Below are 24,457 nucleotides of genomic sequence, written 5' to 3' on the forward strand. Positions count from 1 at the left end.
AATTTCAATTACGTGCTGAACTGCTGGCTGAAACTGCAGCAGTGAACCGTATTTTACAAACGTACCATGCGCACAATCTGAAGCTGCTCAGTTACGCAGCTACTTTTCCACCTTTGCCTCACGTTATTAACTGCTGAGGGGGACGATGACTTTGTTCCTCCTCCTTCGGCATGTGGAGAGGGAGAGAGGCGGCTTTTATTTGGCCTGGGGGGGAGAGGAGGAGGAGGAGAACGGGGGAGGCAGAGGAGGGTGGGAGGAACTTGTACAGTTGCCTGCAGACTTCATTGAGAACGCGGAAAGCACCAGGTGAACATCTATGAACTGAGTCCTGCTGAAGACTCTCTGTCTCTGCCTCTCTGTTGGATTTACCTGCTCCCCCTTCCCTTTTCCCGCAAAGGATATTTATTTTCAAGCCAACATCTGGAGTACATCGAACTGCGGATCTATGCGAACCCTAAGCGGGAGTGAACGACATTTGTGAAGCTGAACAGGAGGAATGTATCGTTTCTTTGTGAAACTAACATTTCTGATTCCTGCAATCGTCATCTCACAAGGTAAAAAAACGTATTTATTTATTATTGTCTAAACAAAGATTTGTTTGCAGAGAGTCGCGGGCTGCAGAGCATCAGTGAGGAAACCCGAGCAATCAAAATTAGGCTTTGAGGAAGTTTAGTGGATGATTGATATCTGCATATACCTGATCAATATCAGGGGATTTGAACAGCTATAAAGGTATGAGCTGAAGATTAGAACCTGATAAATTCTTGTAAAATCTCCCTGAAACTTTTACTGAGTTATTTTGGAGCGTGGGAATGAATTCACTACAAGTGCAGCAGCCAAATGCTGCGGTGCGCTGAGCTGCAGCTTGTGAAAGTTACTTTACGCACAAGTTAACTCTTTATTTCGCCTGCACGGGCCCGGCAGTCGCACTAAGAAAACGTCTGGCGCAGCAAATATTTAAGTTAAACTTTCTTTATTGCGGGCCAAAACCCCACAGTTTTAGTTTCTGCTTTGTTGTTTTATCACATTTAATTTGTTATTTTCATTTTTTAAAAAAAAAAACAACAACAAAAATTTTAAATGCTGGCTTTGATAAACTTAAATTTTGAATTGCTCTGAGAACCGGTTTTAAATAACACGGGAGATAATGGAAGCTGGTGTGTGTGTTAGGGTGGGGGGACGCGGGGGGGTGGGGGCACCTTTTGTCTGCAGTGTGTGGGAGAGTGTTGTGAGTGCCGGGTGGAGGGGTGTGGGGGTGGAGGAGGTGCTGTTATTCCCGTCTGCCGGTAAACAATGCCCGAGGAGAGTGTTTTATGGCTCGTGCTGGACTCTGATTTCTTTTGTTACGCGTCTGAGCCCCGCAGCTGCTGCGCTTTCCCCGCAAAAGCGTGCGCCCCCCCTCCCCTCCAGAAAAAGCCACGCACCACGCGCTGTGACCACACCGGTGTCCGCAACCCAGTATCCCCCACGGACAACTGTGTAACAAATCAATTAAAGAACAGCGTGCGCGTTAAACCTTAAATTGCTGCGAATAAAAATGTATTAAAAATCTCGCCAATGAATAATTTCCCAGTGATAATTTCAACTCTGCCTAATCCCCGTTAATCCTAACAGCTCATGTGGATTTCATTGTTCCTGTGCTGCTCAACAGGTCTAAGATGCACCCTGCCCACTGAATCGTGTCTGAATGGAGGAAGGTGTGAGGCCACCTCAAGTGGAAACGGAGAATGCAAGTAAGTAAGAAGCAGACTGAAAGGCAGCAGCGTGAGAAGCGCCAGGTGTTGAGCTGCAGACCACCACAGTACACCAGCGCTTCCTGTTGTCTTTTTGCACTGTGAGCGTGTCGTTTGTTCTGGTGTTTTGGAATTTGTGTGGCCTTAGATGTGCAGCGTAGTGTAATTTTAGTACTCAAAAGTGCCTTTTTTGGTTGGAAAGAAAAGGGGCCACATATTCCCCCCTTTTCATTCCAGCCTTTGAGCGGGCCCTGTGCCCAGCAACCAGAGGCCCTTGAGTTTCTTCTGGGCTGGTGTGCTCCTGCACCCCTCCATGAGCCACGGTGCTCTGCGAAGCTGCACACATCCCCTAAAAGAGAAAGGAGTTTTAAGAAGTGAAGACATAAAAAGAGTGTGGCTCCGGAGAGGTGAGAGAAGGGGTAGCTGGACAAAAGCCCCCCAACACACACTCCTCCACACACACACCCCCCTCCTCATCTGTAGGCCTGTTAATGAATGCAAGGACCCCTTCACCAGCAAAGTGAGAGGACGCGTCCAACCCTAAATCTTGTTTTTCTGCCCTTTCATGGGCGACAGCTGGGGCTCGCCCGCCGCCCGTCACCCATTGTCCTGCAGTCAGAATAATGCTGTGTGACTAATCTGAGTGGGGCTTCCCATCATGCCACAGCCTCCCCAAACACCACAACACACACCAAACCGCTGCCATAACCCCCACCAGACCCACGTCTCCAAACCCTAAACCCCCAGCCCCTCCAAAAGGCCCGTCTCCTGCTTTCTGAATAGCTACGCCCTCCTCTCCACCCCCCCACCTTACCCGCTTATGATCTCCATTAGAAAGCCAGATGGCTGTGAAATGTAATTGGATTGGATGTCAAGACAGTGAGATTAATTGGAGTAAAGTGCAGAAATTTGAAGGCAAACAAGTGGGAACAGACAGAGAGGCAGATTGTGGGCTGTTTGTTTAGGCTGACACATATTTTGCGAACATATTCATTTTAATCTGACCTACATGTGAGTTCATGAGCTTGCTGACTCACCTTGAATCAGAGGAGTCAAGAAGAAGATGTCAGTCTTAAGGTTTAACTCATGGAAAGTCCTGAGGGAAGACAGAGAACAGAAGGTGTTTTTTTTTCCTTTTTTCTTACTTATTGTGATTTCCAGTTGTGGCATCATTTTTATCCATCTGAAAGGAAGCTCAGGGGTGGCCTGGTTTACCCCTCAGGGCATGTGGTCATGGCAGGCGCTTCTCTGGTCTGCACGAACAAGGGGGATCCATTGAAGAGCCCATGCTGCTAGCCCAGGGCCACCAATTCACAACATCTAATCTGCACGCTCCACACACACACGCACACACACACACACACACACACACGAACACACACAGGCCTTCACACAGACCCCCGCACGTGTGCACCCACTCGCACACAGAAACTCTCCCTCCACCCTCCTGCTCCACAAAGCTGTTATTGTGGTCCCCATCTCAGCTCGGTCCAATTGAAAACAGACAGGATAAGAGCATCACTTCACCCACCCGCACTCGCTCTTCCGTTTTGCTTTCCCTCCCATTAATCATTCATCTCTGCCAAGCCGAGCAGCCATCAGTCACAGGGTGCCCTGGGAGAATCAGCGTCAGTGCTCAGGGGTCGGAGTGGAGGGGTGGGGGGTTTCCAATAAAGGTCCAGTTTTTTAACCACATGAACTGGGGAGTTAAGTTCGGGAATGTTTGGTGACATGGGTGGAAAGTACACTTGGGGAAACTGCAGACAGGTTATATGGGCAATGAGGCTGTGGCCAATGAGGGAAAGCGATGCCACGAAATCAGACTAAAAGCATGAGATGTGCGGGAGGCTTAGATGTGCAGTTCCTGCGATGTGACGATGTTGAACGGAATGTCAAGAGTTTAACCGGTAACACGTTTGAAACCCACATATGTGGCTCTTGTAAAACAGTGAGTCATGTTGAACCCTGTGGTTTGTTCAGCAGTATGTGTGAGCATATGGTGACACAGATTTGAGTGGCATGGTAGATTTAAATCCTCTTTCAGTACAGTTCCCACGAGTGGGAGAACAGAGAGTAAAATCACATGTTGGCATAGAGAACAAGGTTAGGCTTGGTGTAAACTGTGGTAATCAGATGTCTCATGTATGGTGTTACGGGGGATTAAGCCCACGTTGAGACAAAAGTGGTTCTCCATTGCCCCCTCCTGCAGAAAGGATGTTTTTTGTCCTTCCTGGTTCTAAAATTAGCCATCCTTTATTTTAAACTTGTCAATACCCATCATTTCTAAAACAGGAACTGGCTGTTGTCCTGTTTATTTACTTGTGAGGGTTGAGTGGGTTCAGCTCGTTACCTGTTTGTGCCCTAAAAAGGGGGCTGAAAATTTTTGGGCTCTCGGGAAAACTTCACATTAAAAATTTTAAGACTCGTTATTTGACAACAACTACAAAATCATCAGCATAGACCAAACATGTTTACGTTGGGCCAAACATTTTTTTGAAATTTAATACATATGTGGGCTAAAAAACCTAATAGCCAAGATGTTTGCTTGTCAATAGTGATAAATTTCGAGTAAATTTAGCTTTAGCATCTAACAGCAGAGGTTACCTCATTGCTAGCATTATCTTGGCTTAAGCATTTGGGATGGGGAATAAAATTCTTATTTTCTTCTAATTCATTACAGGTTTCCATTTGGGGGAAATAAGAATTGACTGAAAAAGTTCACTTTTTTTGTTTGTGGTGGCATCAGACAACAACAAGCCGCAGTAATCGGGAAGCACTCGGTCATAGTTCTGTGAAGTAAGAGGTTATCTGAAGGTCTGGGGCTTCCTGTTTCCCGTGGAGCTGGAGGCAGCATAAAATGTGTAGGGGCACAGCGTTGTGTGAGTCAAATTTAGTTTCCACTCGTGAGACAGTAATGAGGTTGCGCATAGTAAGGTTGAAAGGTTGTTGCCCTCAACCCCGCCTTTGCATGACTGACTGTCAATGCTGCTTTGCTGAAATAGACACTGTTTTGGTCTGAGGTGACTGTTAATTATAAACTCAGAAAACATCTCAACTGTCTCGCTACATGTCTCAGATACTGCAAGACGTCTGACTGAAATAGATTCGAGACAGAAAATTGACTGAAAGTCCGCAGCGGTTGGTGTGATTGGACCTCTCTGACCTTGCACAGAGCTGTCTGGTATTGCATATTGACGATAAAATGTCTCGCACATAAAGGCTGTCTAGAGCGAGTCCGGCACCGCTAAAACGATGTTCCACTCTCCCTCGAGGAATGCCGCTCTTCATTTGTCCTCCTATAGGATTACCAAGCAGGTCTCTGTTAAAGCTCAGCTCCATGTGGGCTTAAGTGAATCAGGAGCATACAAGTGCACGACTGGGTCAAGTGTTCCTGCTGGTGTTGGGCTTTTATTGGGGTTTAAGCTTCAAGGCTGCCACTCCCCTGGTTGGGCCCCATTCCCCACATGCCAGTGAATGAGGTTGTTGGGGCGCACTGTTTTAAAATCAGTTGATTCTGAGTTCAAGTCTTAAAAACTTTTTAAAAAAAAGCTACAGTGGAGGGAAAAAAATCTTAGATACGTGGGTGAATATGTCAGCGGGGGCCCCACAGCAGGTGGGGCAGTGATCAGGATCCTATGGATGTCAGGAGTCTGGACATCCTCAGAGTGGGGCGATCAAAGCAGTCCTGTCAGAGCACAGAGATAAGAGGCTATTTGCCTGTAGTGGGTGCTGAAAGTGCACAGACACCAGCACAGGCTGTCAAACGTAGAAACTCTTCTGGCTGGTCTAAGTTGCACGACTGGGTTGGATGTATACATAGATTCATCTGTATTTCAACTGTCAGTTAGGACACTTAGTTACTGCTCATTTCTGTCACCATATTACAAATTGATATATCTGCTATGAGGGGCAAGAAGAGGTGCCATACGCCGACCTGATTCGATTGTGCAAGTGACTCCGGGCTACAGGTATTTTAGCAGATGTGTTGTCACTGATAGCCATGGTAAGAAGTGAGGTGGCAGGCAGGTGTTTCTTCCTTGTTTGACTATGTGGCGAGGTGTCAGCTGAAATGAATCTGCCACCGGTAGAACAAGGTGGATCGCTCACTGTTAGCTGGTATTTGGTGTGTGAAAGTGATCTCGGAGTCATTAGTCGAGCAGGTGCTCTGTCCTTGTCACCCATAAATCTTCCCACTTTGTTCCTTTTGGAGAGTGGGGACAGGAAATAGCTTAATTACTGTCAAAATGTAGAAGTAACGTTAGGCTTTTGGCATACAGCTTGATTATTTTTCAAATCTAGTGATCCTGGTAAAGTGCAGATCAGTGATTCTGGCAGATGTAATAGTTTTCTTATTTCCTCCAGCAGAACTTCACTGTTCTGTTCCTGGTCTTTCTAACAGATGTGGACCCCAGGGGTCAGACCTTGGCTAATGATGAGACATATCCAAGGGAACATCGGCTAACTAGACAAATTGAATGAGGAGGAAAGGGCAGAAACAAATAGCCACTTACAGAGAGAAAGACGTGGGGGGGGTGAGTGAGTGCTGAAGACGCTGACGAGAGAGATGGCCATGTAACACTTTCACAAACAACATGAAAGGAAAAAAACAAGAGTGTAAAACCTCATAGTCACATGCGCAATTACTGTATGCCTCCCTCAGTCCTTTACACAACACTTTCCATAGCGGCGGCATTTTCATCGCACGGTGGGGTCGGTTTTGTGTCGGAGGATAAAGTCACCCCCAGCGTAGCAGATGGTAGATCAGGCCCAGCAGGGGGGGAGAGGGGGGAGAGAAGGCAAAAAGGCCGTCCCACAGTCACAAAAGTGTTTGGGGTCAGAGGTCGGGGAAGCATCTGCTCCGGCCTGAGGGGACATTGCATCGCTGGGAGAGACCTGTTGCCGTGGTGTGTGCTGCTTAGCTTTTCAGCATGTGGGTGGATCTTTATCTCAGGCTGGGCTGACTTCAGGACAAAGAGGATCTATTACAGATAGTTAGCGTGGGGTGACACACACACACGAGTGCGCACACACAAACACACGCACCATTAGTAACATCTGTTTCTTTAAATTGTGGAGTCAGGACTTTATACCAAAAGAGCGATCAGAAGGTGAAATGGGAAGCAAGGAAACTTCAAAGCCACTCAAAATGTGTTTACAGTCTTCTGTCAATTGAAACTGTCTGGGCTCCCTGTGGAGCACATGGGACTGTTAAAAAACTCCCTGATTGGTCTCACCTAACTAAGTCAACAAGGCTGTTTTCAGCAGTCCCGTGTGACATAAGGAGGACGCTGTAAAAAGCAAACTGCTGGGAGTTGTAAAAAGTCCACAGCGGAGAGAAAACAGAGCAGTCAAGGCTTCAGAATTCAAGAATTTTGTCTTATTGCAAACACAGCGAGTAACACAGCAAAAGTGGAACTGCGCCACCCTCAAATGGTACATTTGTATTTAAGACTTTACACATATTTACGAAGAACAAGTAAGACGGGTGGTTTAAGAATAAAAATCACTTAGCAGCAGATAATGAGGTGATGAGCGACGTGATCGGTTTCAGAAATGCTGCACATTGTGGGGGGCTCCAGGGACAGGGAGAAGACAACGGGGCAAGAGGAATTAGTGTTTTCTAGTCAAAAGGAAATCAAAAGAGGAACAGGTAAGGACGAGAGGAATTAAGAATGAGTGTGGTGGTTGAAGGAGGGGGTGAAGGGACAGAAGTTGCAACAGCTGACTTCACATGGGTTCTTTATGTCCCTTGAGGAGAGGTTGGCTTGTCAGCACCCCCCATCTGACAAGGGGACAGAGGGGAGGGAGGGAGGCAGGAGGGATAAGAGGAGGAGGAGGAGTCCTGTCCAACAGCTGCCTTCATTAACATGCGCACCTGCTCCCTGTGGAGATACTCAGAGGCCAACAGATGCTGTTCCTAACACATAAACACTCATGCGCTTATACGTGCAACTACACACTCTCACACAAGCCCCATTTCAAACATAAACACTTTTTTTTTCGCTGACTGTAAACACTCCTCTATGTGACAGATACATATCAACCTGCAGTTTGGGAGATAATGCTAGTGCAAAGTGGAAAAAAGGGGAGGCCAGTGCTCGTCCCTGTGAAGCCTCTAAGTTTTAATGTCTTAACTCCACACAATCAGCCAGTTTGAGCCATGTGACTGTAGCAGCATCCACCCTTAGTCTGAATGGCAGGGAAGAACCCAGGGGCTTAGGGCCTGAATGCAGCGCTTCATATAGGACATCCAGAGCCGGCACAGCCCCCTTGATCTCAACGGTCATCCAGGATGAGTGTGGACAGCTCAGGGGTGAAAGGTAGATGGGAACCCAGGCTGTTACGGCTTGGCTGTTTTGTGGCATCTGTTGTCCCAGCAGAATGTGTTTTCAAGGTTCTGAGGGAGTCTAATCCAGAGAGACACACTAGAACAACATGGTGTCCCTGTCCTGTTGCAGTGGGACTTTTCTGGGCGGGAAAATTTCAGTCCCCCTCCTCTACTCCCTCCTCCCATCCTCCCCTTGTTCCGCTTTTGTTTGGGAAAATTGTTCCCATGATTTAAACAAAAAAAAGACCTTGTTTGTTTTCTAATCACCTCTACTTAACTGTCTACTCCCAGGTGTCCCACTGACTACGTAGGCAGTCGGTGCCAGCACCCAAGTCCATGTAGCCCTTCACCCTGCCGCAACGGTGGCGAATGCCGGGCTGTTTCCCACGGCAACACTTTTGATTTCCGCTGTGTGTGCCGCCTGGGTTTCACCGACCGGCTGTGCCTGACCCCCACCAATCATGCCTGCATGAGCTCCCCCTGTCGCAATGGAGGAACGTGTGATCTCATTACCCTCGCTGCCTACCGCTGCCACTGCCCGCCCGGGTGGTCAGGTATGTAAGATAAAATGTTACCATATGCTTAATCCGCTTTTCCCCATTTCCCAATGAACCACCACAATTAATAAGTCTCTCTTGCTGTTCTGTTTTCAAGGTAAAACCTGCCAACTCGCCAACCCTTGTGCTTCCAACCCATGTGCCAACGGTGGCCAGTGCTCAGCCTTTGACTCCACCTACATCTGCACCTGCCCAGCCGCCTTCCACGGTCAGACCTGCAAGCAAGACGTCAATGAGTGTGCACAGACTCCTTCTCCCTGTCTTAACGGTGGCGTGTGCGTGAACGAGGTGGGCTCATATCACTGCCGCTGCCCTCAAGAGTACACCGGCCAACACTGTGAGACCCCCTACATGCCATGCAGCCCCTCACCTTGCCAGAACGGAGGCACCTGTGTCCAGAAGGGAGACACCACCTACGACTGTAGCTGCCTGGCAGGTATAACGCGCGTACATCTACCTGAACAACAGTTTTTCTGTTGAAATATGGAGATGCATATGGCAAATGCAGCAACTGAACACACACTTTAGCTTTCCTACAGCATCAGTTGACCCCGAAAGCAGTCTGTTGTAGTAAAATCTGAGCGGAGTAGAAAGAGTAATCTCTGGTTACCCCCCTCCCATTGCTCGCTGCCAGCCCCCACTGGCAGGATGCAGTCACACAGACGTTTCCTTCTGATAATCACCAGCGAGCCCCCACGACACCCGGGATCTGCACATACACATAAATGTATAGCTTTACACGCCCGATTCATGAGGTTACACAAGCACAAAAAAATGTTTTGTTTTTCTGCCAATTGCAGCCAGCCTGTTTGGCGTTTTTATTGTGTTGGCACCCAAAGCCGTTGCAACGTTGTGTAAAACTTCGGTTAATCTTGGGCAGTTGTAGTTGCTGCTGTTAAAGACTGCAGACTGCAGCTGGGGAGACACTTTCCCTCTCCAAACCACATTTTACTGAGCACATTTATTTCTCTGAAGTGTTTGATATTTGATAATTGTTCAAGCTTTCAGCCGGCTGTGCTTTTGTCTGATTGTTTGCACAGAGCAAGTTGTTGATATGCAGATGAATGAGGGATATTGTGGGGTCGTGTGTTAAAGTTTAACCCATGCTGCATGTCTGTCGTGGGTGTCCGTGCTGGAATGCAGCTTGATAGCAAAGCTGCACGGGCACCTGCAGAGTTGCGGGTTGATCGTTAATCAGACTATCGTGGCTGTAAAACTCCCACTTGTGCCTTTGATGTTTGAGGAGGAGACAACTTGTGCTGTCATCTCCAGGACATTGAAACAATCTGCCACGAGGATATAGAGAGCTTATCTGTTGCTTAAGTGCACGGCGATAACAAGAGGAAGAAACGGTGTGATTATTAACCAAAAGCTGTTGCTTTGTCACTCCCCACCTTTCAAACCTTGTCTCTTCTTTGTCCCTTTCTCTCCCTGCTCGCCAGGCTTCACAGGTCACCACTGTGAGCACAACATTGATGACTGTCCAGGCCACAGCTGCCAGAATGGTGGAGTGTGTGTGGATGGTGTGAACACCTACAATTGCCAGTGCCCTCCCCATTACACAGGTGACCTTTTATAGTCATGGCAGCTCTAAAATCAGAAAAATACAAAGAAAACATGTGTGAACCTCCCCTCACGCTGCATTTATGCTCCCTCAGGTCAATACTGCACAGAAAACGTAGATGAGTGCGAATTGATGCCCAACGCGTGCCAGAACGGAGGAACGTGCCACGACACTCACGGCAGCTATCACTGCGTCTGTGTCAACGGGTGGACGGGTGACGACTGCAGCGAGAACATCGACGACTGTGCCAGTGCGGCTTGTTACCACGGCGCTACCTGCCACGACCGTGTAGCCTCCTTCTTCTGCGAGTGTCCTCACGGGCGCACAGGTACACGACCGTCCCAGACAAACCGTACACACAGATTACAATCCAAATGAAGTGGTTGAATGTGATGGTGACACTTTGTTTTCATGATGCCGACAGGTTTGCTGTGCCACCTTGATGACGCCTGCATCAGTAATCCATGTCAGAAGGGTTCAAACTGTGACACCAACCCAGTCAATGGCAAAGCAATCTGCACATGTCCCCCAGGTTATACTGGGTCCGCCTGCAACCTGGACATTGATGAGTGCTCCCTCGGTAAGTCGGCTCTTTCTGTGTTCTGGTATCGTCTGGAAAAATAACATCCTTTACGCTTATCATGAGCAAATTACTGCATATGGATGACGGCTTGCATCTTAAATACTGCAGGCGCCAACCCTTGTGAGCATGGTGGTCGCTGCCTCAACACAAAAGGCTCTTTCCAGTGTAAGTGTCTTCAAGGATACGAAGGACCACGTTGCGAGATGGACGTCAATGAGTGCATGTCTAATCCTTGCCATAACGATGCCACCTGCCTGGACCAGATTGGAGGCTTCCACTGCATCTGCATGCCAGGTGAGAGAAAGCACAATGCATAAATTCATTTTGGACCATTATCAGAAAAGATTCATGACAAATAGCTATCTTGCCTCTGTGGGGTTTCAGGATACGAGGGTGTGTTCTGCCACATCAACACAGATGAGTGCGCCAGCCAACCTTGTCTCAACAACGGCAAGTGCATCGACAAGATCAACTCCTTCCACTGCGAGTGCCCCAAAGGTGAGAAGACATCCGGGGAATGTGAAAGAGTTGATGGAGCGAGAGGAAGAGGAGTTTCTTTTAACCCTTTTGTGGTCAGACAATGGAAGCAGAGAGGAGGCTATAAAAGAGTGGATCATTAATTTAGCTGTCAATGAGTATCACACACCATATAAGCTCACAGATTTACTGTAAATGATTTACTTCTTCTAAGAGTGTCACTGAAGGGCTTACGGGTGAACGGGACACAGCAGATCAGGTTGCAGACACATTAGCATATTTGGCGGGCATGAGAGTTTGTGTTGGAGCTTAGCGCCAAAATTTGGGGGCAGGGATTGGTTTATGGTCGGTAAGCTGGAGCCTTTGTGTCGAGGTTTGAAAGAAAGATTTCACTGCACAGTAAGAGCTATGGAGGGGGGGGGTTGGAGGTGGAAGGAGGATTGTGGAATGGTTCGTTAGGACCTCCAGTGTCCTCTAGGATTACTTCAAATGCAAATTGTTTTTTTTTTTTTGTTTTTCTGTTCTCCAGTTTTAGCTACAGGCACACTGTAGCTGTGATGTATAACAAGCTACATTTTCTTCTGAGAGGGGGTTCACTAATTGGAACAGTTTCATGAATAAAAGTTTAATTCTGTATTTTGTCATTTCATAAACAGGTTTTTCGGGGAATCTCTGTCAGGTGGATATTGACGAGTGCGCCAGCACCCCCTGCAAGAATGGAGCCAAATGTACTGATGGTCCCAACAAGTACACCTGTGAATGTACTGAAGGTAAACCAAACAATTGTGTTTTCTGGCTTTTCTTGCATTTTTTTTAAATGAGGAGCTCCATTATTTCATTGTACATCTTTTCCTGTCCAGGTTACACAGGACAGCACTGCGAGACTGACATCAACGAGTGCTACTCTGACCCCTGCCACTACGGCACCTGTAAGGATGGCCTTGCCTCCTTCACCTGCTACTGCCGCCCTGGCTACACTGGTCGCCTGTGTGAGACCAACATCAACGAGTGTCTGAGCCAGCCCTGCAGGAATGGTGGCACTTGTCAGGACAGGGAGAACACGTATATTTGTGCCTGCCCCAAAGGCACCGCCGGTGAGACATTTCAACGACATTGAAATTCAGATTCTTCCAGTTGAAAGATTTTCCACTCGGCCATTACTTACATGTTCCAATCCACAGGATTCAACTGTGAGGTGAACCTGGACGACTGTAAGAGCAAACCCTGTGACTACGGGAGGTGCATCGACAAAATCAACGGCTACGAATGTGCATGTGAGCCTGGATACACAGGTGAGCCCTGGGTGGAGCTTTAAAGGTACAGGTGGATGGTCTCCTGAGCTTTGGGAGGGGCAGGTAGGACAGGTGGCTGGCGAGTCCGCTCCCGTGAAACAATGGTGTCAGATTGCCTGTGTGGGATGGGGGCGGGGGAGGGCAGAGAAAGGAACACCGTCCCCAACCTGATACAAACACACACACACACACACAAAGCGCTAACTTTGTTTGCCGGTCTGAAAAGGCTGTGACGTTGAGCCTGGAAAGAGACTGTAAGGTGATATTTTAAAAGGAAAAGAGCCTGGCCTTTAATCACATAGCTGATGTTTATTAGTGTGTAACTGCGCGATAAATCCCATAAACATCTAAGAATGCAGTGTCTCACCTCACTTAAATCACCTGTGAGGTACTAGTATAAAAACTTCATTGACAAAGTCTTATCCCTGCAAGTGGACCACTCTTGTCTTCCTCCCTTTCATGGCCCAACAGAGCCGGTTCTGACTGGTAGTGGCTGTGTGATTATGCTAGAAAGGGGGCAGGGGGGGGACAAGTGTGTGTGTGTGTGTGTGTGTGTGTGTGTGTGTGTGTGTGTGTGCGCGTGCTCATGCTTCTGTCTTCCCTCCTCCTCCTCCCCTCCATCTTTTTGTGCTGACGGGGTGAGTGTGGAGGGCATGGGGGGACGGAGACACAGAGGGACAGAGGACTATTGTAACTGAAGATCGGGCAGTTGGGCCCTCCCATCCTGATTGATGAAGAGCAGAGGAGGAGGGAGGTGGGTTTAGGATCAGAGGGGGGTTTAATTGTTCCTCGGCCGTGTGTGAAATGGGTCTGGCCTTCTGTCCCTGTAAACAGCCCTGGGTGAGGTTCCTGGATGGGGGTGTAGTGCGTGTATGTGTTTGTGAATAGGCAGAGTAGCTACAGCCCACCCGCCTCCATCTCCTGGCAGCACCTCCCCCTCACAAATCCAGCTGAATCCTTCTCCTTCTGCCTATTCAACAGGGTCCCACTCAATCAATGGAGGAGAGGCACAGGGGCCTCTAGGGGCTGCCATGCTAGACGCTGCTAGAGCTTCTGCCTGTTGAATCTTTAGGGAGCCTCTAGTGTTCACTCTCTCTATTGTCCAAAAAGCACACAGTGCACCTCAGCATACAGCTTATAAAGGCTCAAAGAATACCACACCAGAGAACAAAGTGTACAGCTGTGGGGCCTTAATTATGGCCAGTGTAGTTATTTATCAGTTCAGGTATTTCCAGTGGAATGAATGCACTGTCCTAAAATCGCATGTCTGTGACTGTTTTTCAGGAGCAATGTGTAACATCAACATCGACGAATGTGCAATCAACCCCTGTCACAACGGAGGCACATGTGTCGATGGCATCAACAGCTTTACCTGCTTGTGCCCAGAGGGCTACAACGACGCCACCTGCTTGTCTCAGGTGGATGAGTGTAACAGTAACCCCTGCATCCACGGCCGGTGCCAGGACCTCATCAATGGGTGAGTGCAGATCCAAAATGTATGACAAAAAACCTCCCTAAATAAAAATAAACAACCCAACACTAACCTGTCATTTCCTTTGCACTGAAGCTACAAATGTACCTGTGACTCTGGCTGGAGTGGCCCAAACTGTGACATCAATAACAATGAGTGTGAGTCCAACCCGTGCATGAACGGGGGAACCTGCAAGGACATGACCAGCGGATACCACTGCACGTGCAGAGCCGGCTTCACTGGTCAGTTGCGACCTCCTTGTCACTCCTTTCCTGTTCTTTTGCTCACTGAGAGTGAACGTGTGAACCTGTCAGCTGATGTCTAACCCAGGCGTGTTCTCTAATCCCACCACTGTAGGACCTAACTGCCAAACTAACATCAACGAGTGTGCCTCCAACCCCTGCCTCAACCAGGGCACGTGCATCGATGATGTGGCTGGATACAAGTGCAACTGTATGCTGCCCTACACTGGTACGACTTGTATTTCACACAAAGGATCAGACTGCTATCTGCATTGTTTTTTATTATTGTTATATATAATTTAGCTAGCTGCTGATTCAGCTGTTTGCACAGGTTTGAAAAAACTAATCGTTTCCTCACAGAAGGCTTTTCCAGTCCTCGTTTTATGTTGTTTTAGAAAGTATCACTGAATGGCCACTAACAGGGATGCCTGTTTTTGGCATGTCTGTGTGGAAAGATATGCCTGTCTGCCTTGCAGGGGTAGCTGTGTGTGTGTGTGTGTGTATGTTTTGGAATAACATGCCACAGTGGCTAATATGAGGGGAGAACTGGAGCCTGCTCCAAGCCCTATTCCCACTTCCTGTTTCCTGTCTGTGATCGTACAATAGCAGGAAACAGGAAGGCCCTTCCTGTTTGGCTAAGTCGTCATGGAAATGGATGAGGAAGTGGAATGTAAATTGGGATTTATGTCAATCTTAGAAATGAAATCTCTTACAGGAGTCTGGAAATGCGGAAATATCATAATTTTTCAGACTTGGTATTTTAATTAAAGTCTGAAGCACTTTAAGCAATGCAGACGCTAATGTTTTCTTTTCTCTGCTAACAGGTGAAAACTGTGAGACCCTGCTGGCGCCCTGCAGCCCCAGACCCTGCAAAAATGGAGGCGTATGTAAGGAGTCTGAAGACTATCAGAGCTTCTCCTGCATCTGCCCTGAAGGATGGCAAGGTATTCCTCCATCCATTTCTGTTTCACTTGTTCATGCCATAAATCTGTCTCTCCTCTGGACAATATGACTAACTTTTCTTTGATGTCTTTCTCTGTCTTCAAGGTCAAACATGTGAGATTGATATCAACGAATGTGTGAAGAGTCCATGCCGCAATGGTGCTCTTTGCCATAACACAATGGGTGGATACCAGTGCAAGTGCCAGCCAGGTTACACTGGCCAGAAGTGTGAGACGGACACCGATGACTGCAAACCGAGTAAGGAGCAGATTTTCACCTTTGCAAACTCGCATCCTGTCTGTACAATTCAAAACATCGTGATTAAATTTTATTTCCTCTTTTCTGTTCCTCAGATCCCTGCAGTAATGGTGGTCTATGCCGTGACAGCATCAATAGTTTCACATGTACGTGTCTTCCCGGGTTCCGTGGTGGCAGATGTGAGCAGGACATAAATGAGTGCGAGAGTAACCCATGTAGGAATGGCGCCAACTGCACCGATTGCGTCAACAGCTACACCTGCACTTGTCCCCCAGGGTTCAGTGGCATCAACTGCGAGATCAACACCAATGACTGCACCGACAGGTAGCTCACCTTGTCAAAATCTTGTCTGCACTTGTTTAAACGTCAAACATTGCTGAATAATCTCCTTGAAGCAAGTCTAATCATAACATTTTTATTTTCTTGTATTTCTTCAGCTCTTGCTTCAATGGTGGCACCTGTATGGATGGAATTAATGCGTTCACCTGCCTGTGTCTGCCTGGATTCACCGGCAGCTACTGCCAATATGATATTAACGAGTGTGACTCCAAGCCATGCCTCAATGGAGGTTCTTGTCTCGACAGTTACGGGACGTACAAGTGCACCTGTCCTCTTGGCTACACAGGTGTCAATTGTCAGGTAGGTTGAAATCATTTTTTTATCCAGCTAACTGTGTGGGAGGCTGTGGTGGTTTCAGACTTGAGCACCATTTGTTCAAGTTATTAAGTGTTTTGTGTCTTTATTTGCCTCGTAGAATCTTGTGCGTTGGTGTGACTCATCCCCCTGTAAAAATGGAGGCTCGTGCTGGCAGCAGGGAGCATCCTACACCTGCCAATGCCAGAGTGGATGGACCGGTCTGTATTGTGACATCCCCAGTGTGTCTTGTGAGGTTGCAGCCAAACAGCAAGGTACGACAGTCATTCAAAAGATACATATAGTTTATTATATTAAACTTAAACTTATATTAAACTTAAAAAGCTGTCTGTGATTGGTACATTCTCTAACTCCATTTATTATGATTTCAGGGTTGGAGGTGGCTCACCTGTGCAGAAACTCAGGTCAGTGTCTGGATGCTGGAAACACACATTACTGCCGATGCCAGGCTGGCTACACTGGGAGTTACTGTCAGGAACAAGTGGACGAGTGCTCGCCCAATCCTTGCCAGAACGGAGCCGCCTGTACCGATTACCTGGGAGGTTACAGTTGTGAGGTAGGTTAACAAATAACATGGCAATCTACAGATATGGTGATAGATTTTATGCAGTTTAGACATGCTGTTAAAAATGTTATTCTTGTAATCAATCCTGTAATGATTTTCCCTTTTCTCTGTCAGTGTGTTCCTGGCTATCATGGCGTAAACTGCTCTAAAGAGATCAATGAATGTCAGTCACAGCCCTGTCAGAACGGAGGCACCTGCATTGACCTCATCAACACGTACAAGTGCTCCTGTCCCAGAGGAACACAAGGTACCTGGATAGCATGTTCACATTCTTAGACAAAAATAAATCAGACATTTATAATCACAAAAATGAGGACATGAATATTGTCTAACAGAACGCTTTTGTCTTTCCGTAGGTGTGCACTGTGAGATTAATTTGGATGACTGCACCCCCTCCACTGACCCACTGACCAACGAGCCCAAGTGCTTCAACAATGGCAAGTGTGTGGACCGCATTGGAGGTTACCAATGTGTGTGCCCGCCAGGCTACGTAGGCGAGCGCTGTGAAGGTGATGTCAACGAGTGTTTGTCAGACCCCTGTGACCCCAGAGGGTCCTACAACTGTATTCAGCTCACCAACAGCTACCGCTGCGAATGCCGCACTGGATATACAGGTACTGATGTGCATCAAGCAGCACGCATCTGTGCATCAAGACTGTGTGCAGTGTCTAAATGGTGTGCAAATGGTGACGCATGCATTGTGCTTCTGTGGTCCAGGTCAGCGTTGTGACAAGGTGTTTGATGGCTGTAAAGGGAGACCCTGCAGGAATGGAGGAACCTGTGCTGTTGCCAGTAACACACCTCATGGTTTCATCTGCAAATGTCCACCTGTGAGTGCAGCAGTGGGGTCCATTTAGCCTATTGTGTTTTTACAGATTTTCTTCATGTATAGCACAGTGAATATAACCTCTGTCCATCTCTGTTCCCACAGGGCTTCACTGGCTCTTCCTGCGAATACGATTCCCGCTCCTGTGGGAGTCTGAATTGCAGGAATGGAGGCACATGTGTGTCAGGCCACTTAGGCCCACGCTGCCTGTGTCCGCCAACCTTCACTGGGCCCGAGTGCCAGACGCCCACTGACAGCCTCTGCATCACCAACCCCTGTTACAATGGTGGTACGTGCCAGATCACCCCAGACGTCCCTTTCTTCCAGTGTAGCTGCCCCAGCAATTTCAACGGCCTGCTGTGCCACATCCTGGACTACTCCTTTGTGGGAGGTTTTGGCCGTGACATCACCCCACCTCCGGAAGTGGAGGTGAACTGTGAGATTCCTCAGTGTGACGAGTGGGCAGGGAACCATATCTGTGACTCGCTGTGCAACAATCATGCCTGCGGCTGGGATGGAGGAGACTGCTCACTTAACTTTGATGATCCCTGGCAAAACTGCTCTGCGGCCTTGCAGTGCTGGCGCTACTTTAACGATGGGAAGTGTGATGGCCAGTGTAACAGCCCTGGGTGTCTCTACGATGGCTTTGACTGTCAGGGTCAGGAAGGACAGTGCAAGTAAGTCTAGAAAACAAAACAAACAACATTTTGGTGTTTATATTCTTGCACAAATGAGGATGCTAACCCAGTCTCTTTCCTCCCTCCAGCCCGCTGTATGACCAGTACTGTAAAGACCACTATGCCGACGGCCACTGTGACCAGGGCTGCAATAATGCAGAATGTGAATGGGACGGCCTGGACTGTGCCAACAACATGCCAGAAAAGCTGGCAGATGGACACTTAGTTCTGGTGGTCCACATTCCCCCAGAGCAGCTCAAAAATCGTTCTTCAGCTTTCCTCAGAGATCTCAGCAGTGTTCTCCACACCAATGTGGTGTTCCGCCGTGATGCAAAAGGAGAACCAATGATCTTCCCTTATTATGGCAATGAACAGGACCTTGTTAAACATAATGTACTGAAGCGCTCTGCAGATGGCTGGCCTGAGTGGGCTTCGATGCCAGCCAGCGTTTTGGGTGAAGTGAAGGAAAGTGTGTCAGCCATGGTCAGTCCTCGGAAGCGTAGAGAGCTGGAAGTCAAAGGGTAGGCACCAGAAAGAACTCGAAATTCTTCTCGTGCATTTTCAATTGCAGAACCCATCTATAATAATTATTTTCAATTACAACGAAAAGTATTTAAGTTACAGAAAAGTTTTGTGAGTTAATGTTTCCACCCGTTCCTACTTATAGGTCTGTGGTGTACCTTGAAATCGACAACCGTCAGTGTTACCAGCAGTCCACTGAATGCTTCCAGAGTGCCACGGATGTGGCGGCATTCCTTGGAGCGCTGGCCTCCAGTGGGAATCTCAACGTTCCCTATATTGAAGCTGTCACCAGTATGTAACTCATCTCCACCCCCTTTGTATATACATTCAACTTATGAAAACAAAAATGACTTTAAATAACATACGGTGGCTGTCCTTACAGGTGTGAGACCTACTCCGTCCACTTCAGAGCTCTACCCCATGTATGTTGTCTTCCTGGGCTTGGCTGCTTTGGGTTTCATCTGCCTTGGTGTGCTGGTGTCCCGTAAGCGGCGACGAGAGCATGGCCAGCTTTGGTTTCCCGAAGGATTCAAGTCAGAGCCCAGCAAAAAGAAACGCAGAGAGCCCTTGGGAGAGGATTCTGTTGGACTGAAGTAAGTGGACTTTGAAAGTGGAATATGAAGACGGCTATACTTAAAACTCTACCTGACTGACAGCAGCGTAGTTTCCCATGGTTTCTTTGTGCGATGATGATGTTGATGTCACGTAACTAGTCTAACCTGCCTCCACTTTTCAACAGGCCTATGAAAAACTCTGACATAAATCTTATGGATGACAATCAAAACGAATGGGATGACGAAGATCCAGACTGCAGGCGTTTCAGGGTAAGACAAACAATTGAATATGAGTCTCCTTTTGTCTACGTAAGCCGTGTTCTGGATTGCTTTCACGTGTGCTAGCGATGCTGATGTTGTGACTGCTGTGTCTTTCAGTTTGAGGAGCAGAGCATGTTAGATCTGGGTGACCACAATGACCACAGGAAATGGACACAGCAGCATTTGGATGCAGCTGACCTGCGCATTGCGTCTATTGCTCCTACCCCTCCTCAGGGAGAAATAGAGAATGACTGCATGGATGTCAATGTCAGAGGACCAGGTGTGTACCCTTTATGATTTACAGAGTAATTTATCACTTATTCATACGATTACCACAGAAAAGATGTAATCTGTGAACGACATGCCTATGACTGGAAACTCATTATAATCCTCTCCCTTCCTCTTTCAGATGGTTTCACTCCCTTAATGATCGCATCCTGCAGCGGCGGAGGACTAGAGACCGGTAACAGCGAGGAGGAAGAGGATCCCTCGGCAGAAATCATCTCTGACTTCATTTACCAGGGTGCCAACCTCCACAACCAGACTGACCGAACCGGCGAGACTGCCCTCCACCTGGCTGCTCGGTACGCTCGGTCTGATGCCGCCAAACGCCTCTTGGAGTCCAGCGCCGATGCCAACGTTCAGGACAACATGGGCCGCACTCCACTGCACGCTGCGGTGGCTGCAGATGCACAGGGAGTGTTCCAGGTAACCGCTTCTTCTGCAGGATTCTCCTGTCTCTCCAGGCTTTGATTTCTGATAAAGTTTGTCCAGCAGCTTAAAAGCACTTCACTAAACTAAGTCTGTGCCCTTGCAGATTTTAATCCGAAACCGCGCAACTGATCTTGACGCCCGCATGCATGACGGAACAACACCGCTCATTTTGGCAGCCCGATTGGCTGTTGATGGCATGGTGGAGGAGCTTATCAACTGCCACGCCGATGCCAACGCAACAGACGATTCTGGTAACTATCGTTTTATCAAGCCATCTTCTCCACAGCCCTTCAGTGTGCTGAGCTGTCGTGATAACCAACGCTTTTCACTCTCTCTGCAGGTAAATCCGCTCTTCACTGGGCCGCGGCTGTAAACAATGTGGAGGCTGCTGTGGTGCTGCTGAAAAATGGTGCCAACAAAGACATACAGGACAATAAGGTTTGTGAAATGATGTGACTGGGATGGAAGAAGTATTTACACTGTAGTGTGTCAAGTGGATCAACTGTTTTTTCTTCCTTTTCAGGAAGAGACACCGCTCTTCCTCGCAGCTCGTGAAGGCAGCTACGAGACAGCCAGGGTTCTTCTGGAGCACTTTGCCAATCGTGAGATCACAGACCATCTTGACCAGCTACCCAGAGATATCGCACAGGAACGCATGCACCATGACATTGTGCGTCTTCTGGATGAGTACAATGTGGTCAGGAGTCCCGGGCTTCACAGTGCCCCCCTAAGCACCTCCAGCCTCTCCCCACCTCTCTCCTCTCCCAATGACTACCTTAGCAACCTGAAGCCCACCCTGCCTGTCAAGAAGGTTCGCAAACTGAGCTCTGGTGGAAAAGGAGGGAAGGATGGCGGCAAGGATAATAGATTAAAGAAGAAGAAGTCACTGGATGGGAAGGGTAACTTGCTCGACACGTCAGCTGTCCTCTCCCCAGTTGATTCCCTTGAGTCACCTCATGGCTACCTGTCTGATGTGGCCTCTCCTCCCATAACATCACCCTTCCAGCAGTCCCCACCTGTGTCTCTAAATCACCTACAAGCCAGTGGAGACCATATGGGCCAGATAAACATGGCTAAGGATATGGGCTGTATGCCTTTTGACCCTAACCCACCCCGTCTCTCCCACCTGCCGGTGTCCAGCCCCAACACGCAGGGGACAGCGTCCTTAGGTGGAAGCAGAGGAAGCCAGTGTGACTGGGTCACCAGGATGCTCCCAGGAGTAGGCCAACAAGGAAGCTTCGGTCAGGCCCCACCCATGTCCCACAACATGATGGGGCCTCTGCATGGTGTGAGCACTGCCACCCTGTCTCAGATCATGGGCTACCAGAATCTGCAGACCAGCCACTTGGGCTCCTCCCCACACATGATGCAGCAGGCTCACTCGCGGCAGCTCCAGCACCAGAACTCCAATGCCACCACAGCTGGGCAGTCCCTCAACCAGAGCTTCCCAAACATTGAGCTGAACGGCCCCGACATGCAGCAAAACAACGGCTCGGGCCGCTCGATGCCCATCCACACTGTAATGCCCCAGGAGACACAGATCCTCGGCACCCAGTTTCTCACCCCCCCCTCCCAGCACAGCTATTCAGGCCCCATGGACAACACACCCAGCCACCAGCTACAGGTGCCCGACCATCCTTTTCTAACTCCCTCCCCCGGATCCCCTGACCAATGGTCCAGCTCGTCCCCACATTCCAACATGTCTGATTGGTCGGAAGGCATCTCCAGCCCACCTACAAGTATCCATTCTCAGATGAATCTGATCCCAGAGCAGTTTAAGTAGAGACTTGTAAAATGGACAGAACTCTTTAGTGGAAAAGATATATAAACAAACAAAGCTCACACAGAAAGAGAGTGACAAACCTGTCTCAAGACTGAACAAGTCCGTTTTTATTATCAGTTTTTATACTAACGATAAGAACAGTTTTAGTAATTTTGTATTTATTTAAGTACTTTTTTTGACCTGAAATATAAAGAAGATGCTTTTATATTTATGCTTTTTTTTATTTTTTGGTTTTGTTATGTATGGGAATTTTAGAAACTGTCTAAAAGGAGTGTATATCAGAAAAAGACTCCTAGACGTGTACACTGGCTATTTATTTGCGTCTTGTGTTGCTATATTCACGGATTTATTTTAATCTTCTGATGCATCGGCCTTCATAAATGTTATTTTGGGGATTTGCATTACATTATGTTTGTACAGATTTTTTCAGCTTTTATAGATTATTTTAAAATTTTCAGTATTAATTAATTATATTTTAAGCTCCTTTGTCTTTTGAAGTGACAGGATTTGTTACTGAACTACATTTCTCTAAGTCTTATCACTGAGTCTGTGTAAGATGATGATCAAATATATATATAAAGTGTCACCTTTCATAATGTTGCTCGCTACACTGTCCTCTCTTGGCAAAACGACAACGGGAGTAACTGAGCTGAATAAACACAGTTCTTGTAATTTACTTGGGAGATTTGGGACCTTGAAGCACAGAACAAATATCCCTTACCAGTTGAAAGATGTTTTTCTAAATGCATGTAAATCAACGTGACCCTATTTCTACTGAATGATGGTCTGGTCTGGTGCTGAATAACTGATTTATGATCATTTATGATGCGTGGACCGTTTCTTCATTTCATATTGTATCCCAAATCAGTGATTATGGTTGCCATGTTTGACCTGTTTGTGTTAAATCGCAGACCTGTCGTAGTAAGTTGAAATGTTACATTCGCCACAGTTTAAACTAGTGCCAGTGTGATTTTGTTTGTCTTTGTTTTTCTTAAGAAAAGCAATGTAATTGTGAGATTTCTTGTAAAAAATGTCTTGGAAAACATTGTTTGTGAAAGAAATGGGGACCTTTGTGTGTTTAACGACATCACCTGCACTTTGTAAAGGAGTGTGGTTTAAGGTGTTTAAACGTCATGTTTTATAAACTAATTCAGAGATAAAGGTGTTTTTAAGAAAAAATGTAATTCAAAATCAATGTTCATGCAAAGTTGTAGTTTGCAAAGAGGTATTTCCAGATTAAAATGTTTTGTAAAAATTGTCTTGATTCAATAAAAGCTGCTGTTAAGCATTAATGTATGGCTTCTTTGCCTGTTTCCATTTTATTTTCTGAAATGTTATGCAGCTGGCAGAATCATCGCCTTCTCATGAAGTTCTTCAAATTCAATGCAGCATAAATCTAAGGAGATGTGAGTGTCTGCCGCCCCCTAATGGTGTAGCCTGATACTACAGCAATGAAGGCAACTTCTCTGTTGCTGCTAAAAGATTTTAGTCTTGTAAAAGGCTGCATTCACACTGCAGTGCAGTTCAGTGGCCTGAACCAGATGTCACACTCAAATGATGCTCATCTATGACTCACTTCTGTTTGTTTGTGACAGTGTGAACAGCACAAACCACATAGAATCTCAGTAAACTTTCCAAGTCTGATTTGGGCCACTTTCACATGCGGTCCTTAATCAATTTTTGGGATTCATGCGACTTTTACGTCACTCTAGTATGACATTCATCACAGATTTATGCATTGGCAGGAGTCACCCCGTGAATACAAACATTTTGGATGAAATCTCTTTCTGTGAAGTCATTCATGTCACTTTCACACCTCCACCTCCTGGTTCCAACTCTGCATTCACACACACACTCAAAGTGGCAACAATTTCTCCACAAAAGCCACGATTCACATTCTTTTCTGACAGATAGCATTTGAGCCGCTACACCCAGGAGTCTGTGCTACATGTGTTGATTAATTGGAAAACATAACAATGTTACCAATAGATTTTATTAATTCGTTACTGGAACATGCAATAGATTAGGGTTTTTCTTTTGAATAAACAATGTTTTCAGAGAAAATTCACATTGTATGGGAAAGAGTCCTTTAGGCAGTGCTGGTGTTTATGGCTTACTGGAATCTGAGAATATCCCATCAGCCATCATCGTGGATTTTTTGTAAGAGTTACTTAACACTCAAATGTGCAAAATACAGTATCCTCTCAATCTGTTTCTACTCTGTAACATAGTCATAATTCATAACTCCTGCATTAGTTACTGAATGAATGGTGCTGACTAAAAGACTCGTTATAATATGATAACACAGACAGGAGACAGCCTCCGGCATGATGACTTCTATTACTCTCCCACACTTGCAAATTTTGAGCGGAGGACTTTTAATGCAATATTTTTTGGCGGAGGGATATTGGTATGTTTTTACTTCAGCCAAGGATTTTCATACTTTCCAATACT

General features: G+C 47.1%; 1 protein-coding gene across 1 annotated transcript; it reads left to right on the top strand.

Annotated features, from left to right (window-relative positions):
• Window positions 1-255: 255 nt before the first annotated feature.
• notch1a (notch receptor 1a) lies at window positions 256-23,295 on the top strand. The gene is made up of 34 exons (XM_046374579.1): window positions 256-554; window positions 1,652-1,733; window positions 8,353-8,615; window positions 8,716-9,054; window positions 10,061-10,183; window positions 10,277-10,510; window positions 10,607-10,762; window positions 10,874-11,059; window positions 11,150-11,263; window positions 11,899-12,012; window positions 12,103-12,336; window positions 12,424-12,534; window positions 13,819-14,011; window positions 14,102-14,247; window positions 14,363-14,476; window positions 15,072-15,191; window positions 15,295-15,447; window positions 15,543-15,771; window positions 15,885-16,086; window positions 16,202-16,355; window positions 16,473-16,657; window positions 16,781-16,913; window positions 17,023-17,280; window positions 17,384-17,496; window positions 17,598-18,169; window positions 18,259-18,690; window positions 18,837-18,982; window positions 19,074-19,284; window positions 19,431-19,515; window positions 19,624-19,786; window positions 19,916-20,214; window positions 20,324-20,471; window positions 20,561-20,658; window positions 20,744-23,295. The coding sequence occupies exons 1-34, from the start codon at window positions 497-499 to the stop codon at window positions 22,001-22,003; spliced, it is 7,428 nt and encodes a 2,475-aa protein (XP_046230535.1). The 5' UTR covers window positions 256-496; the 3' UTR covers window positions 22,004-23,295.
• Window positions 23,296-24,457: the final 1,162 nt, after the last annotated feature.

Source organism: Scatophagus argus, chromosome 20 (assembly GCF_020382885.2).
Source record: "Scatophagus argus isolate fScaArg1 chromosome 20, fScaArg1.pri, whole genome shotgun sequence".
NCBI classification, from domain to species: Eukaryota; Metazoa; Chordata; class Actinopteri; family Scatophagidae; genus Scatophagus; species Scatophagus argus.

Coding starts and splice junctions, on each gene's coding strand:
- notch1a (XM_046374579.1), top strand. CDS start 497: ATGTATCGTTTCTTTGTGAAACTAACATTTCTGATTCCTGCAATCGTC. Junction 14,477..15,071: donor CTGTATGCTGCCCTACACTG/GTACGACTTGTA, acceptor CTCTGCTAACAG/GTGAAAACTGTGAGACCCTG. Junction 18,691..18,836: donor AGAGAGCTGGAAGTCAAAGG/GTAGGCACCAGA, acceptor TCCTACTTATAG/GTCTGTGGTGTACCTTGAAA.